The sequence below is a fragment of the Cyprinus carpio genome, chromosome B14 (assembly GCF_018340385.1).
Source record: "Cyprinus carpio isolate SPL01 chromosome B14, ASM1834038v1, whole genome shotgun sequence".
NCBI classification, from domain to species: Eukaryota; Metazoa; Chordata; class Actinopteri; order Cypriniformes; family Cyprinidae; genus Cyprinus; species Cyprinus carpio.
The window spans coordinates 9372624-9388427 of record NC_056610.1 but is presented as its reverse complement, the minus strand read 5'-3'; the positions used below and the strand labels follow the sequence as shown (position 1 = coordinate 9388427).

The window sequence follows — 15804 nt, the reverse complement described above, 5'->3', positions numbered from 1 at the left end:
TTTTTATTTCTTCAACTGTCCAATTTTGGTGAGCTCGTGCAAATTGTAGCCTCTTTTTCCTATTTGTAGTGGAGATGAGTGTTACCCGGTGGGATCTTCTGCTGTTGTAGCCCATCCGCCTCAAGGTTGTGCGTGTTGTGGCTTCACAAATGCTTTGCTGCATACCTCGGTTGTAACGAGTGGTTATTTCAGTCAAAGTTGCTTTTCTATCAGCTTAAATAAGTCGGCCCATTTTCCTCTGACCTCAAGCATCAACAAGGCCCACTGGACTGCTGCATACTGGATGTTTTTCCCTTTTCACACCATTCTTTGTAAACCCTAGAAATGGTTGTGCGTGAAAATCCCAGTAACTGAGCAGATGTGAAATACTCAGACCAGCCCATCTGGCACCAACAACCATGCCACGCTCAAAATTGCTTAAATCACCCTTCTTTCCCATTCTGACATTCAGTTTGGAGTTCAGGAGATTGTCTTGACCAGGACCACACCCCTAAATGCATTGAAGCAACTGCCATGTGATTGGTTGATTAGATAATTGCATTAATGAGAAATTTAACAGGTGTTCCTAATAATCCTTTAGGTGAGTGTAGAAAGATGTTTATACCATTGTTTGATGCAACTGCATGCCGTATTTTTATATGAAAATAAACAAGCTGAAAACACTCTAACTGAAAAACTTTTAGTGCTTTTCAATAGTATTATATATACTGTATATCGTATTGGTTTCTTCTTTAAATTATAAAAAATGAAAAAAAAATTAAAATATAAATTTGTATTATAATGTTTTACTAAAACTAAAACAGTGGAAAAACCCTTAAGATAACATGTAGAAAGGAAAAAAAACTTATCTTAAGCGTGCAGAACAACCTAAGTGGACTTTGAATTATTAATTGCAGCTTTGAACGATTATGTAATTGTGGCATCCATTAGAAATTCAATTAATTGTGCAGTCCTAGTATTTCAGTATGTAGTAGATATAACGGCGCCACTCAGAGACATGCAGAAAGAAGCAGATTATTTATATAGCTGTCACTTTGCGCATAAATATTCAAAGACACATATCTTATCTACTTTTGACTTAGCCATCCATCAGATTGAGTGTTTTATGTGACATTCTCATTATACTGTAAATTGCATGTTCACGACTGCACCGGCATTCCCTCTGCATCACGGAAATCATATGGCCTCAACTTATAACTTATTATTAATGCAACACACCTTCATCTGCGCAGAGGGATGGTGTCTGTGAATATGAGCGAAGATGTTGGATGTATTGTCTGCTTTTGCAGCCACTTTGGGTCTACATTTTTTTTGCAAATTGGATCCGTCCTCAAGGACAACCCTGCATTTGTTTGTTTTTTTTATCCGAAGTATTCCCATACTCCAGATATTAACTTTTTTCCGGAGGGGATGGAGATGAGATATAATCTCTGTCTTTGTTATTTTCTCCACTGCACGTGTGTAAGCAGATGAGTGAATGCAGAGTCCTTTTAAAAAAAAAAAAAAAACGTAGATATGCAAATGTCAGTGGTAAAGTATTGCATTAGCAGCACAAAGGGTCGTGGGTTCAATTCCCAGGGAACACACATACTGGTAAAAAAAAATGTATAGCCTGAATGCACTGTAAGTCCCTTTGGATAAAAGCGTCTGCTAAATGCATAAATGTATTAATTTATTATTAAATTATATATCGTTACAGCCCTAGTTTCCACACTCAAGTACATCTGGTGTGCGAGTGGCCAATTCTTTATAGAATTGCAATATTTTTTGGACATGTATAATTTACAATTGTTTTGCATTGTGTTGTATTGTTTTTGTTTTGTTTTATTGTATTTATTTTACATGTTCGAAATAAAGTCTCAAAAAAATCAAAAGCAAATTCAGCAAAAAAGTGAAGTTTGTGTGTTGCTGCTGTTACAAAATGTTTATTATTATTATTATTATTATTATTTTATGTTTGTTTCTTTCAGTGTTCTTTTTATTTAAGAACATGGTTGGTGCATTTTAAGTTTTGCAATGCTAAAACCATTTGAGGTTTAAATAAAAACTAATGTTAATAATTTGTCTTTGTCTGTCATTGAAGTTATGTATTTATTGTAATGACCTTAAAAAGTGGATTCAGCAGTGGGGAGAAATTAGCAAATTTTTACTCAAAAATAATACATTTATAGTATATTGATTGTGTGTTTCGAAGACATTCATAATTAATTTGTAATGTACTCATAATACAAAAAAGTACACTTAAATATCACTAATCAAGCATGTAAATAGGTATATACTTAAAGTGTACTAAGTATACTTGAAGTTGTTCCAATTTAGCACAAAAAAGTACACTAAATACTCTTAAAGTTATACTTTTTAGTATAACTAAAATACACTTAGTACAAAAAATAGTTGTTTCAAAATAGCACACTTCAAGTTAACTAATCATTACACTTGAAGTATACTGACAATTAGTCTGGCTGCAAGTATACTTGGTATACTTTATTTTTTTCACTAGGGAAATATTTTTAATTTAAATAAAACGTCCGGCCTGCGGCCTCCATCAACATAAATCATTTAGGACATTTTTCCAAAACAATCCCTGGGATTTACTTACGGCTCAGAGAAGGAAAAGCCACCCACATGATGCCGCCACAAGGCTCTAAAAGCATCTGTCCTTGAATGCCATTTTACCCCATGTGATGGGATGTTTCCGTGTCTTCCTCTGTCCACCGGAGGGTAACTCTGTCTGAGCAGAATGGAGGGAAGTGCAATTGAGCCCATTATGTCAGCCATGGTTAAGTACAGGGCTTTAAAGTGTGTAAATGCTGAAAGGCTTGAAGAGAAAGAAAAATTGCATTCAGAAAAACATGCAAAAGTAGGACAGAAAGGTTCCGAATTCTATTGCTCAGATTTCTTGATACAATTGCAAATGCAATTGGGTCATTGTCAGGGCAATGATACATAATATAATCTGTAAAGCTGCTTTCAAATATGTATACTCTTAAAAGAATTATGAAAGTAAACCCGGTCTTGACAAATAACTCTCCTCATGTCAAGTGCATGGTGTCACCATGTTGCTAAGCTAAGAACAGATACTCTAAGCATAATATTTCTACCAATAATATACCTAATATTTAAGTATACAAAAGACCGAATATTTGGTCATATTTGGTGTATATATATGATATCTATCTTTAATTACATGTAAAATAACATTGTTTACTATAAGATGAGTAATAAAAGTAAAGTCTGTTTTGATCTCATGAGGATTAAACTGTCATGAACTGTTCAAAAATGACACCCAAAATGCAATAAGAGGAATTACTTGTTTACTTTCCACCCACAACAATGTGAAAATGACATTCATGTCACAAAACATTTGTTACATAAAAACAGCATTTCATGAAAATGATCACACATCTTTGAATACATCAGACTTTTTCGTAATGGCAAAAACACTAACACCATGGGCTTGTACAGACATCTCTCGCTTTGTGTGGTCCACAAGTCACATCCATTTACGAACCCTCGGCCAACCTGCACGTAACACTTATGATGACACATGGCTTGTCATGCTCCAGTCCAGAGTTTGTGCATCAGCTCTTTTAACAAAACAACAGAAAATAGTAGAAATGTACTGTCAGTAGTGCAGCACTGTGCTTTCTCCATCCGTGTCCCACAGACCCCCAAAAAGTGAGTAAAAGAACAACTACACAGCATGTGGCGATACATTTTACAACACTTATAGTAGCCGAGTAATATGGATAGACTTTATGTAGTTATCAGCACATGTATACTGTCCATCCACAATTATACAGATCATTAAGTGTTAAAGGGACAGTTCACCCAAAACCCATTTACTCACCCTCACATCATTCCAAACCTGCATGACTTACTTTCTTCTGTGGAACACAAAAGAAGATATTCTGAAGAACAGTTTTGAGTCCCACTGACTTCATACTATGGCAGTCAATGGGACACAAAATGGGACACAAAACCATTTGATTACTAAGATTCTTCAATATATCTTCTTACAGCTTTGAAATGACATGGTGTGGTTAAATAATTCATTTTTGGGTGAACTATCCCTTTAAGTGCAGACATTAAGGAGCTGGCAGTGTCCAGACCTCTTTTAAAGAGGTAAAAAACCCTCAATTTGGCTTGCTTCGGAAAAAGTGCACTCCGTTATCCACCCCAGTCTTCAGAAAACTTTCAGGAGAAGCTCGTAAGTCGCATTGATGATCCCCCATGACAGAAGAGATCGATGGTAGTTGAGCGTCGCTCCGCGGAAGAGCAGCACGATGCTGCCGCCTCGTTCCCGCCACACCGTCATCAGCACTTGATGGCAAGGAACAAACTCGCCCCCGACTTGAGCCTGAGCTCGAGATTTGACCACATTCAGAGGGTAGAACATGATACCCAGCGCCGCCCCCAGCAGCCCCCCACACACAAAGTCATTGGCCATGTGACCCATACGGGTTCGGGCATCAGGCAGCCGCTGCTTAATTGGCCCACGCAAGCCAAAGAACAAAACGTTACTAGGCCCGTTTCGCAACAAAACTGGGACCAGCCCACGGTAGCACTCCCTCACACCATAATCCCGCAGGAGAGTCCGGAAGGTGTGGGCAGTGTTATTGAAACGCCCGTTGTGCCTGTGATCCTGAAGCAGCGTTTGCACCCTTTCGAACGGCGTAAGGGCAGCCTCAGCCGTCCCGGCCAGAGCGGCAGCGAAGCTACGTGTAACAAGCTCAGGCACACCACTTCTGTGAGCGTGACGCAAAAGCAACCGGGAAAAATCCTCATACAGCCCAAACATGATGGCCACGGTGGTGCTCTTCTGCAGTAGTGGAGGCAGAAGCCCTCGGTAGAGATGTTTCAACCCTTCCCTCTGCAACTGACGGACAGCTTCGGTCGCTCGGACCCCGTGAAGCTGCTGCCGGAACAACACTTTCTGAATAGGAAAGGTCACGATGATGTTGGTGAACGCAGCAAGCGAGCCACACACATAGTGTTTTCCCCGAGCGCCCAGATTGGCACCTATCAGCGCATGGCCACCTTTACCCAAATTGCCCTGTGGTTGCCGGGCCGAATCCGGGTCCATAGTAGTAACCACCCCCATAGAAAACTAAGCATTGGACTGGTCAGCAGAAGTGATCCAGGTAAACACCCATCAATAGCATTTTTAAGCTGTAGGAAAGAGAAAATATAGCATAAGAACAGTCAACAAACATATCTTGAAGAGCTGATCCAATCCAAACGTGTTTTACTTGCCGGTGGTTTCAGGCAAGAGTCTAATCTTTGAAACTGTTTTGCGTAATTTACTGCTGAGATAAGACGCGTTACCTAACCACAGATCAAGTGACCTAGACAGAAAGAGGACAGGAGGACATCAGGCTACTTATCAACATAAAACCTAACTTTTATATTGTTTGTAATATGGCAAGATTAAAAATAAAATCGAAAATTATGATAAATGCTGTGCATTATCATCTTAAGGCAAAAAACATTGGCAAAACCATTGTTTTTGTTTATGCACAAGTAAAATTTGAGTTTATAATGTTCTTTTTTTGTTTTTTTTTTAATGGAATAAAAAGAGACATCCATTTCTGTAAAAATCTCTTATTATGTTGACAAATTTTAGATTTAAACAGGATTTTTGAGCCTGGCTTTATCCAGTGTTCAGATTTCTGTTCTGGAAATGTATGCAAATTAGTGCATAATTAATTACATAATGCCTCGTTTGCATATTTAAACACTTCAGAAAACTTGCAACACTAACCACTTGTCTTAATGTACTGTGAATGATCAACTAGGAAAGTATGGTGATATCTATTCGTTACATTTTCACCCAAAATTACTGACTCACCCCCATGTCAATCCAAACTTGTGTGACTTCATTCATGTGTAACATAAAAGGAGACGTTCACACTGATCTTTTCTATTCAATGCAAGTATATATATATAACATGGACACAAGACATGTTGTGCAAGCTTATATGTTAATTATGTGAAATCTGTCATAACAATTGCTTAAGTTTAAAAATGCAGTAGAACAAATTAAAACGTATAATACCTATAATTACTTTACGAGTCTTGAAATATAGTGCACGTTGTCATATAAGGTGTTTTACTGTGCTTTTTGGAGCTCGACAGCCCATGTTTGCTGTGTGCTTTTGCCTTACATGAAAGAGCAGTTTCACTTTACTAAACATCTCCTGCTGTGTGGAAGAAAGAAATGGATCTGTATGGATCTGAAATGATATGAGGCTGAATAATACCAGTTCTCATCATGACATTTACTCCTTAACATTGTTAAAAAGCCATGAGAATAATGCACAGTAATCCAATAGTAGGCTGGATGTAACTACAACTCATGTGCAAGACTTCTCCAAAAATAAAACGGCACATGTGGTGGACACTATAGGGACTTCTGAAGGTCATATTGAGGACTGGGTCATGAAATAATCTGCTGCCATCGTAACAAGACTTAAACTGTCCACCATCATATATCAGACTAAAACTCTGCACGATCATGACCCAGCAGTGATGACAGCTCGGTGTTAGCCAGCTGGACAGTTGCCCAACTCCACTACTCATTAAACACTTACATATGTAGCTTTTTAAGAATGACACAACAGTTATAAAGCACTTTAAGCATGTGTGGCTGAAATGTCCTTGATATGATCGGACTTTATGTGAATCATCTCTTTGCAGAGTATCTGAAAGCCTGATTCATCTGCATACGTACATATTACATCTGCATGTATGCTACATACACATTGTTTAAAATCTGGTGTCATATGTGCAGATGAAATATTTAATTTCCATAACATTCCATTATTAATCATAACATGTGTTGGATACAGCTAGCAGGCTACTGCTAGCACTACAGTGACAAAAACAGTGGATAGACAAAATCAAACACCAATATCACGAACATAGAAGTATTATCTCCTGTGGCACCAATATAAGTGTTAAATACATAAAATATACTAAATATTTTCTCTCTATAAACTACATTATGTTGCTCTTTTTGACTACAGCATGTCCTAACAGTAATAATTGAGAGTCTTTAACTTTCAAATATCACTTCAATAAACATAAATGACCTGTATGTTATGATTTAATTGTTTAAACGTGTTCCATGACGTTAACTGTTATTAGCGCTCCAAGAACACACTCCTACGCGAAGCTAATGCTAATACTGTGACAGCACAAGTTCAGATGTTTGCACCGCGAATTTATTTACTAAAAGTTATTATGTTTGTGATTATATAAATCTGAGCCGTTCGTACAGCTAGATGTATGTAATTAACTACCTTCTGGTTGTGGTCCGGGGGCTGGTTGGGTCAAGTGAGGCGGTACCGACTCAGAGCTTCTTTGGTTTCTAGTATTTCCACTTCAGACTGACAGAGGGCTAGACCGGAAGTGGTTACGAAAGAATCGCTTCTAGTGTTTCCACTCGCGTGGCGTTTGTAAGTAAGTTGCCACTAGAAGACGCCAGAGACCATAATACACAACAAGAGAAAGGGTTGTTTATTTATTTAGCTTACACAAAATAAGAGATTAGAATGGACTCAGATTCACAAACCTCAGATTTGTGATGACTGTAAACAGGCATCATAGATTACAGTTTACACATAATTAAGCAAAACTATGCATAAAACGAACAGAACATATTTGTTTGCAGCGACAATTAGTTGTAATAAAACGAGTACGTTTAAAAACTAATTTATAATTAATTTAAATAGAATAGATATTATGTCTTTGTACTGTAGATCTAATAACGCGTTGTGCAGAACCAGAACAGCAGGGGGCGGTCGGAATGAAAATGACGCGTTGCTTCGCCTTGTGTGCTTTCCACGAAACAGGGAAGGACTCTTCCTTAGACGATTGTAGGGGTAATTTAAATAGCATATTTTATTCTGTTAAAAAATAATGCGTGAATAGTGAAATACTTTTCTTAATTTCTATTTTTATACGGTATATATTCAAATTAATTGTAAAATCTCCTTTCTACGTTTGTATAAATAAATTGCACACCATAAAGTTGTTCAATACCCCCCGTGTCTGAAATGGTCCAGTTTAAGCGTTCAAACATTCGCGGTAAAATTATTATGACTGTTAGACGCTGGAGATTTTTTTTTTTTTACTTTGTAATTAGACGATTGTTTTTGTTTTATTGCTAGTGAGTATTGTATCTATCATTATATGTAATTAAATGAATGCAAAGATGAGTAGGATGACGAAAACTCTGAAAGCTGTTCAGCGCGAGCTGCAGGTGAGTGTTTAGTTGTTGTCAGCGGTTTAATGTTTCTCATCAGACTCTTTTGAATCCTAATTACGTTATATTTTATCAAGTGATTCCTGAAACATAATATTAATTCCACCAACATTTATATTAGGTAATAACAAATATTTTATTGTTACTATTATTTATGAGATAAAATATAGCGTCTAATATTGCTAGCATTCATATGACTTGCAATATTGTAACGTTACATGTATATTTTATACGTATTTGTATTTTTTTGTTACTTTTAATTATTGAAATATGTCGTTTTTTAATGTCACCACTATTTATAATTTATAAGAAATTGTTTTTGTTCTTTTATGATAGTATTATACGACATATTAATGTAGCATATGAAATATTATACGTTTTATTTTTTGATAAGTTGTTCCTGAAACATCATATTAATATCACCAATATTAATGTAATAATAAATCATCTCTCTTTGTTGTTGTTGTTTAGTATATAATATAGTATTTAATATAACTTAATAATATGACATGTATCATATTTGTATATGTTTGTTATTTTATACTTTTTATATTTTGACTTAATTCGTAAAGCATGTTATTTTGATAACAACAATATTTTTATTATGGGATAAATATTTTATTGTTGTTTATAATATTAATATGAGTAATATCAAGCATTAAATTATATGTGTAATTTAATACACATAATAAACATATTATAGTATATTATAGTATATAAATATAGTACACATAATAAACATATTATAGTATATAAATATAAATATAGTATTGACTTTAGACTTAAGTAATACATATACATATATATATAGCTAGCTACTGTACATGCAGTAATATGCACTTAAAGGTTTGGACACAATTGGCAGAATTTGTTGTTAATTTCTGTCTTTTCTTAGAGTGCAAAACAGAGCAGTAATGATGCAGTGGAGTCTTCACAGCCACTGGACATTTCATCCATCGAGAAAGCCAGTTTCTTTCAAGGAGATCAGTATTCTCCTAATGGTATGACAGTCCTGTAATAAGTGTACTGTAGTTTGGGGGAAAAGCAAAAACATAAAAGCAAGTGGTCATCACTTTTTGAAAACAAAGCCTGAAAGTAATGCTTCTATGTAGGCTAAGTCCAGAAGGTGACTTTATTCAGTTCTTGGTGTTTTTTGCAGGGAACCCCCTTCACAGCACAGCTTTGGAAGAAGATCTCAGTCCTGGACCAGAACAGAACCAAAAGTCTGCTCCAGAGAAGTTGGGTCGACCGCGAGCTGGGAAGCCTGTTCTTGGTGTAACAGACACTGATAAGACAGCAGTTACTCAGGCTAAGAAAATAGGCAAAGCTGTTTCTGAGGCACTGAATAAGAAAGCTTCATCCAAAGAGAACCAGGAACCACCTCAGACAACAAATAAAGGAGCAAAATCAGTAGTAAGGTAGAGTGTGGTCCTGTGAGATCACTGGGTTTCAGAGGGATTTCTGGTACGCAGCCGTGGTTATGCATCAGCATATTAATGTAAAGGCTTTCTATGTGATTACAGAAAAGGTAAAGGCAGACCTTTGCCAACCATATCAGAACACAGAGAGGATGCAGGCAAGAAAAGAACATCAACTCCCACAAGCTACACAGCCAAGGTGAGAGTTTAAAGGAATAGTTCACCCAAAAATGTAAATGTACTCACCCTCAATGTATTTTTGCATGTGCTCTACAAGCGCTTGTTTTGTAGAGTGTGCATGTGCATAAATGCCTAAAGGAACCCCGGGGTATGATATAAGAAGGAACCTGCCATGAATTAAACATCAAATAAGCCCCAGATCAGACTGCTTTTGATGAGAATTCGTTTTGTGTTAGTTTTATGATTGTTTTATACTTTTTATATTATATTTTTAGTTTGGATATAAGTTTTATTATAGTTAATATTTATTTTTAGTGAAATGGGATTGGACATTTACGTTTTAATTATTTGTAAATGCACACTTTATTGCGCTTTCCGCATGCAATTGTCGATTTGTAGGCTGCTATAGGCCTATAGCTAAACAAAGTCAGCATGCTGATTTATTAAGTCTTACCAAAAGTAAATTAAAAAGCAACAAATTGAGTGATGCAAAAGTTGTCATTTGTGCATATTTGCATTTATATTTTGTGCTATACAAATGAAATATGCTATAAAAATAAACTTGTCTTGCCTTGCCTATATATACATACAGTGTTGGGCAAGTTACTTCCAAAATGTACATTATGTATTACTAGTAACTAGTAATTAGTTACATTACAATATTACTGTCTCTGAATTGTAATGAGTTACACTACTTTTGAGTTACTTTGACCAAAATATCCACAGAAGTATGAGTTTCTAAAATTAGTTTATTGCTGCCCATTATACATCCAGAGGGTGATGTGGTAGATCTAGTATAGCATAAAATTATCATATTTAGATACCATTATGTAGGTCTACAATATTGTTATAACACCACCCTACTGTTTTTCTAAAAATAACCACAAGATAAAGACTTTAAAGATAAAGTGAACGCTGGCGTGATTGAACAGCTAAAACAAACAAATTAATAAAAAAAAAAAACTAGTCATTTTTAGTCACACAATTCATTCGAAACTGCAGCGTGTTTACTTTTATTTCTGTCATCTCGGTTTCCTTTCTGTGATCTTGTTTGTAGAGCGCCACGCTACACAGAAAGGAACCAAACTCAGCAGCATATACTTTGCCATCAGTCTTTTTCTTTTGTGTTAATCTGTTAATTATTTAAGTCAAATATATTTTGCATATTCATTCCTGTTATTTATTTATTTATTCACAAGTAGTGTAGTTATTTAGGATGTTAAAATACTGTAAAATTACACACATACAAATGGCAAGAAATTTGTATTTAGGATGTTAAAATACTGTAAAATTACACACATACAAATGGCAAGAAATTTGTAGGCATAACAACTGAACTACATTATAGAATTGTGACTGTACTAGTGTAGTATTTATGTATACGTACTGTAATTACACACACAAATGGCATGTAAATTTTAATAAAAAAGTGCTGTCAAATGTGATCCAAAATTTTTGTTCATTAAATGTGTGTATTTATATTTATGATACGTACTGTAAATACAATGCATGTAAATATTAAGAAAAATATATGCTGTATGTATTGTGTATTTTTTATATATATATATATATAATATATATATATATATATATAATTTCAATTACAACAAAAAGTTTACAATTTAATATAATGTACAATTTTAACAATTTTAAACATTATGTAAACACAAACTTTTATTTTGGAAGCGATTAATCGCGATTGATAGTTTGACAGAAGTAAATTAAACGTCTATAATATATATTTTTTAACTAAAATAGGCTATTATTGCAACCATATATTCATATTTTTCAATTAAAGATATTTTTGTCTATAATAATAATAATAATAATAATAATAATAATAATAGAAGTACAGCAAAGAAAATACAGAAAAAAAATTTATAACAAGATTTGGGCCAAATGTATTAAACCTACAGAAAAATTGTCAAGGAAGTGATTAATGTTCTCTGCCTCTGCAGTTCAGTACGTTACATGACTGCCCTCTACTGATCATGTCTTTCATTTGTTGGAGCATTCCCTGTGGTCCTGCTTAACACGCCGGGGTCACGCGTGATCCCTTTCCTCTGCGCACGCAATCTCGGTGGCCAGATCTGAAAGCATAGATAAAAATAAGTTTACCTAGAAATGAAAATTTGCTCACCATCAAGCCATGAACGATGTAAATGAATTTGTATCTTCATCAGAACAGATTTGGAGAAATATAGCGTTATATCACTTGCTCACCAATGGATCCTCTGCAGTGATTGGGTGCCGTCAGAATGAAACAAACAACTTATAAAAACATCACAATAATCCACAAGTAATCCACACCACTCCAGTCTATCAAGTAATGCCTTGTGAAGTGAAATGCTGTGTGCTTGTAAAAAAAAAAACTAATCCATTGATTTGGCTTCACACCATTGCTCCCTGCTGAAATACAAGTCCATAATAACATTGCTTCCTCCAGTGGAAAAAGTCTATTTGTTTAGAACTGTTTTCACTTATAAACTGTCAATGTTTGTCTCATGATTCAGTGCATATTTCTATCTTGATTCAGACAAGACAGCTTTTTCGCTGGAGAAAGCAATATTATGGATAGAAGATTCATATTTTATCCAGAAGCAATTTTTTGAAGTTAATACATTTTCATGATGGATTTGTTTCTTACAGTCATGCAGTGTTTCTCTTCACATGACATTAACTGATGGTATGGAGTCATGTGGATTATTGTGATGTTTTTATCAGCTGTTTGGACTCTCATTCTGACGGCACCCATTCATGCATGCATGTTTTTTCCCCCTCATTTTTCCAGGAAGCAGTAAAAGGTCAGAGGTCAGCAAAAGAAACCTCTTCGACCCTAGGAGCGGCTCAGAGACAGCAGAGGTCACCTCCTTCCTCAGAGGAGCTGACAGACGAGGACGAAAGTTTTGTATGTCTCATGCCTTCATTTATCAGTATCTACATGTATGATATATGAAATATGGCACTTTAATTCAGTTCGTCCTTTACAGCACCCAAGCATAGAGAAGTCTAAGGGGGCAAAGAGAAGATCGTCCAGTCAACGGCAAAGTGGCCACAAACAAAAAAGGAAATCTTCATCTTCATCAGGTACTAAACAAGACAGTTGTTAAGTTATTTGTTAGTTGTTTTAAAGGTTTTTTTTTTTTTTTTAATGCACGAAATGCTTTAATAGTACGCAATGAAGCTTGTCTTGGTTCTTGCATTATTTTTCCCCATTCATTTTCCTATTCAAAAAACATAGGTTGCATAAAACCAACCAAACGGCACAGAAATGATAATGAATGACAACATTGCAAAACTTTTGATTTAAAAATGTATTGGGAATGCATGATCTGGTAAAATGTTTACCTTAAATTAAATATTCTTTAAAAAAAAAAAAAAAAAAATTGGTTGGATGAATGAAAATTGTTGTTGTTTTTTTTCAGAAAGCACTGGCCCCTCTAAAAAGCCCAGGGTTTTGAGAAGTCCAACTGATCTTGATGTGGTGCTCGATAGTTTCCAGGAGTTTGTCACTCAGTATAAGTATGAATTGCACTAATCAATCCAGTGTCTTCATAATAAACAGAAGTCAAGTGCTTAAATATTTGACTCTGGTTTCTGCAGGCAGACCATAAACTCTGAAGCAGTCAAACGCTCCATTGATGCTGTCAGTCGCTCATTTGAGGAGCAGCTCTCAGAGATAGTAAGACTGTTTTTCAGATCTTTTCATGTAAAATAAATGGAAATGTTGCTGATGACATAATTATAAAAATGTGTCATTTATTCACAGATCACAGCAACAAAGGAGCTCAGGAATGTGAAAAGAGAAAATAACAAGGTGATTCTCCATTACATGACTCATCTGGGCAATATACAGCTACCAACTACACATCAAAAGTTTGAAATAATTAAGTTTTTTATGTTCATAAAATAAGTATCTTATGCTCACCAAGACTCTTTGTATTTGATCAAAAATGCAGTAAAAACGGTAATGTGAAATATTACAATTTAAATGCATATTAAAATGATTTGTAAAGGATCATGTGACACTGAAGACTGGATGCTGAAAATTCAGCTTTGCCATCAAAGAAGTAAACTACTTTTTGAAATATATTCAAATAGAAAATGGTTATTTTAAATTTGAACCATTTTTCACAATGGTTTTTCCAAATTTTGGACTGGAAATGTTGAATAGCAGAGTTGCTTTGCAGACATTAACTGTATTGTTCTCTCTTTCAGATCAATAGCACTATTAATCAGAAGAGGACCAGACTTGTGGAAGCCAATAATGAGCTCATTAAGTAAGCACTGACAAGTAAACATACAGTAATTGATGTTAATTTTGAGATCTGTTATTGTAAAGGCACCATATCAAGGAGAACTGGATTTTTCTTTAATATAAAAGTTACTTGTTCAATTCATAGTAATGCATTTGTAACTACAAAATTGAAATGAGTTTCTTGTCTCAGGGGAAAGACAAAGCTGAGAAACCTTCAGAAAGATCATGATGAGATGGAACAGAGACTCAAAGCTCTGAGAGAAGGTTCCTCTTTGCTCACCAACCTGCAGGAGCTCAACACAAAGTACCTGAAGCACCGCACAGCTCATCCGGATGAGGTAGAAACGGTGAGCAAGTCTGCAGTCAGTTGATTTGTTGTTGATCTTTCATTCCTATTGAGCTCTGTAAGGCAAGGCAAGTTTATTTATATAGCACATTTCATACACAATGGTAATTCAAAGTGCTTGTGTACATAAAATGATTGTACAAGCAAATCATCTCATCATATTTTATGGGCTTTATTGTTCTTTGATCTATTTCTCATTTCGTTTCTGTCTTTTGTCTGACAGTATGGCCCATCCTGTATGCCTGCCATGTTGATGGAAGCCAGGTGCATCATGGGAACCGAGCACCAGCTAAAGACTGTTAATGACCATCTACAGCAGGTCTTAGATGAAACAGAAAATGAATAACTACACACACTGTACAGCTCAACAAATAAACAATTTTAATCTAATGGTACACTTTGTCACAGTGTTTATTAGTTTTAGGAATTTATGCTATTTGTATTACTGTATATATTTTTAAACGAGCTATCCTATTATCTTTAATACTGTTGTTCTGTAAATACATTTGACAATAGGTCTTTTCATTACTGTTATCATTTCTATTACTGATGCATCAAGAATACTTTTTTATTATTCATGGTGGTAATGTTTGAAATGGGGCTTAGTCATGTAGACCCTTTGTCCTCTAATGCCCCACATGAGCTTGTCTGATAAGAGAATCATATAGAGACGATGCTTTAGGCTAGAAATGATCTCAGTGGTGTTTCGGGGGCTTTTTCATCTAGAATTTTAAGATTCCTGCTTGTAAATATGACTTTGTTTGCACAGAACTCCGACTGAAGGACACATTAATATACCAAAAGAAAAGATACCAATAATTTTCTCACAGCAGTGTGTGTGTCTGTGTATTCAAGCCATGCCACATAACTTCTCACTAATATCCCACAGTTTTTTGGTGATTCCATCATCTCTGGCCTCGGGTTAGACTTGCACCACTGACTGTCAGAAAAGTATCGTCTGCTCAGGTGCTCGATGTTCTCTTTTAGTGCACAGTACAGCGTTGTCTGAGCCCCGGACACTGGGTCAGTCACCCAGAACTTGCTAATGATGGCTTTTATAATGCACATATGCCATTCATTGATGTCACGGGTGAGCTCTGTTCTTACCGACCCTGAAATAGTTCAAATATGGAAAACAAACCATTACAGGATAAGGAATGGATGCGAGAGGTTAGACTTTTCCCTGTTTTTTCCTGGATCTCTGCTGTTTTCAGGGTTTCTGGGTGTCTAATTTGCCCTTCCATGAATTAAGGCCTTAAAGGGGTCATATATGATGTGATTTCAAATGTTCCTTTCTTTTTGGAGTGTTACAAGCTATTGGTGAATAAAGAAG

General features: G+C 35.5%; 2 protein-coding genes across 2 annotated transcripts; one reads left to right on the top strand and one right to left on the bottom strand.

The window, feature by feature from the left end:
• Positions 1-3297: 3297 nt before the first annotated feature.
• Positions 3298-7452, bottom strand: slc25a51b (solute carrier family 25 member 51b). The gene is made up of 2 exons (XM_042737980.1): positions 7305-7452; positions 3298-5172 (listed from the first exon to the last, which is right to left on the bottom strand). The coding sequence occupies exon 2, from the start codon at positions 5102-5104 to the stop codon at positions 4187-4189; it is 918 nt and encodes a 305-aa protein (XP_042593914.1). The 5' UTR covers positions 5105-5172; positions 7305-7452; the 3' UTR covers positions 3298-4186.
• A 460-nt stretch (positions 7453-7912) lies between these two features.
• On the top strand, positions 7913-14866 carry cenpu (centromere protein U). Its single transcript, XM_042737978.1, has 12 exons — positions 7913-8266; positions 9165-9270; positions 9429-9687; positions 9793-9886; positions 12659-12775; positions 12858-12954; positions 13293-13389; positions 13471-13549; positions 13637-13684; positions 14086-14147; positions 14316-14472; positions 14695-14866. Exons 1-12 carry the CDS (start codon positions 8207-8209, stop codon positions 14815-14817), a joined length of 1299 nt encoding a protein of 432 aa, XP_042593912.1. The 5' UTR covers positions 7913-8206; the 3' UTR covers positions 14818-14866.
• The last annotated feature ends 938 nt before the right edge of the window (positions 14867-15804 follow it).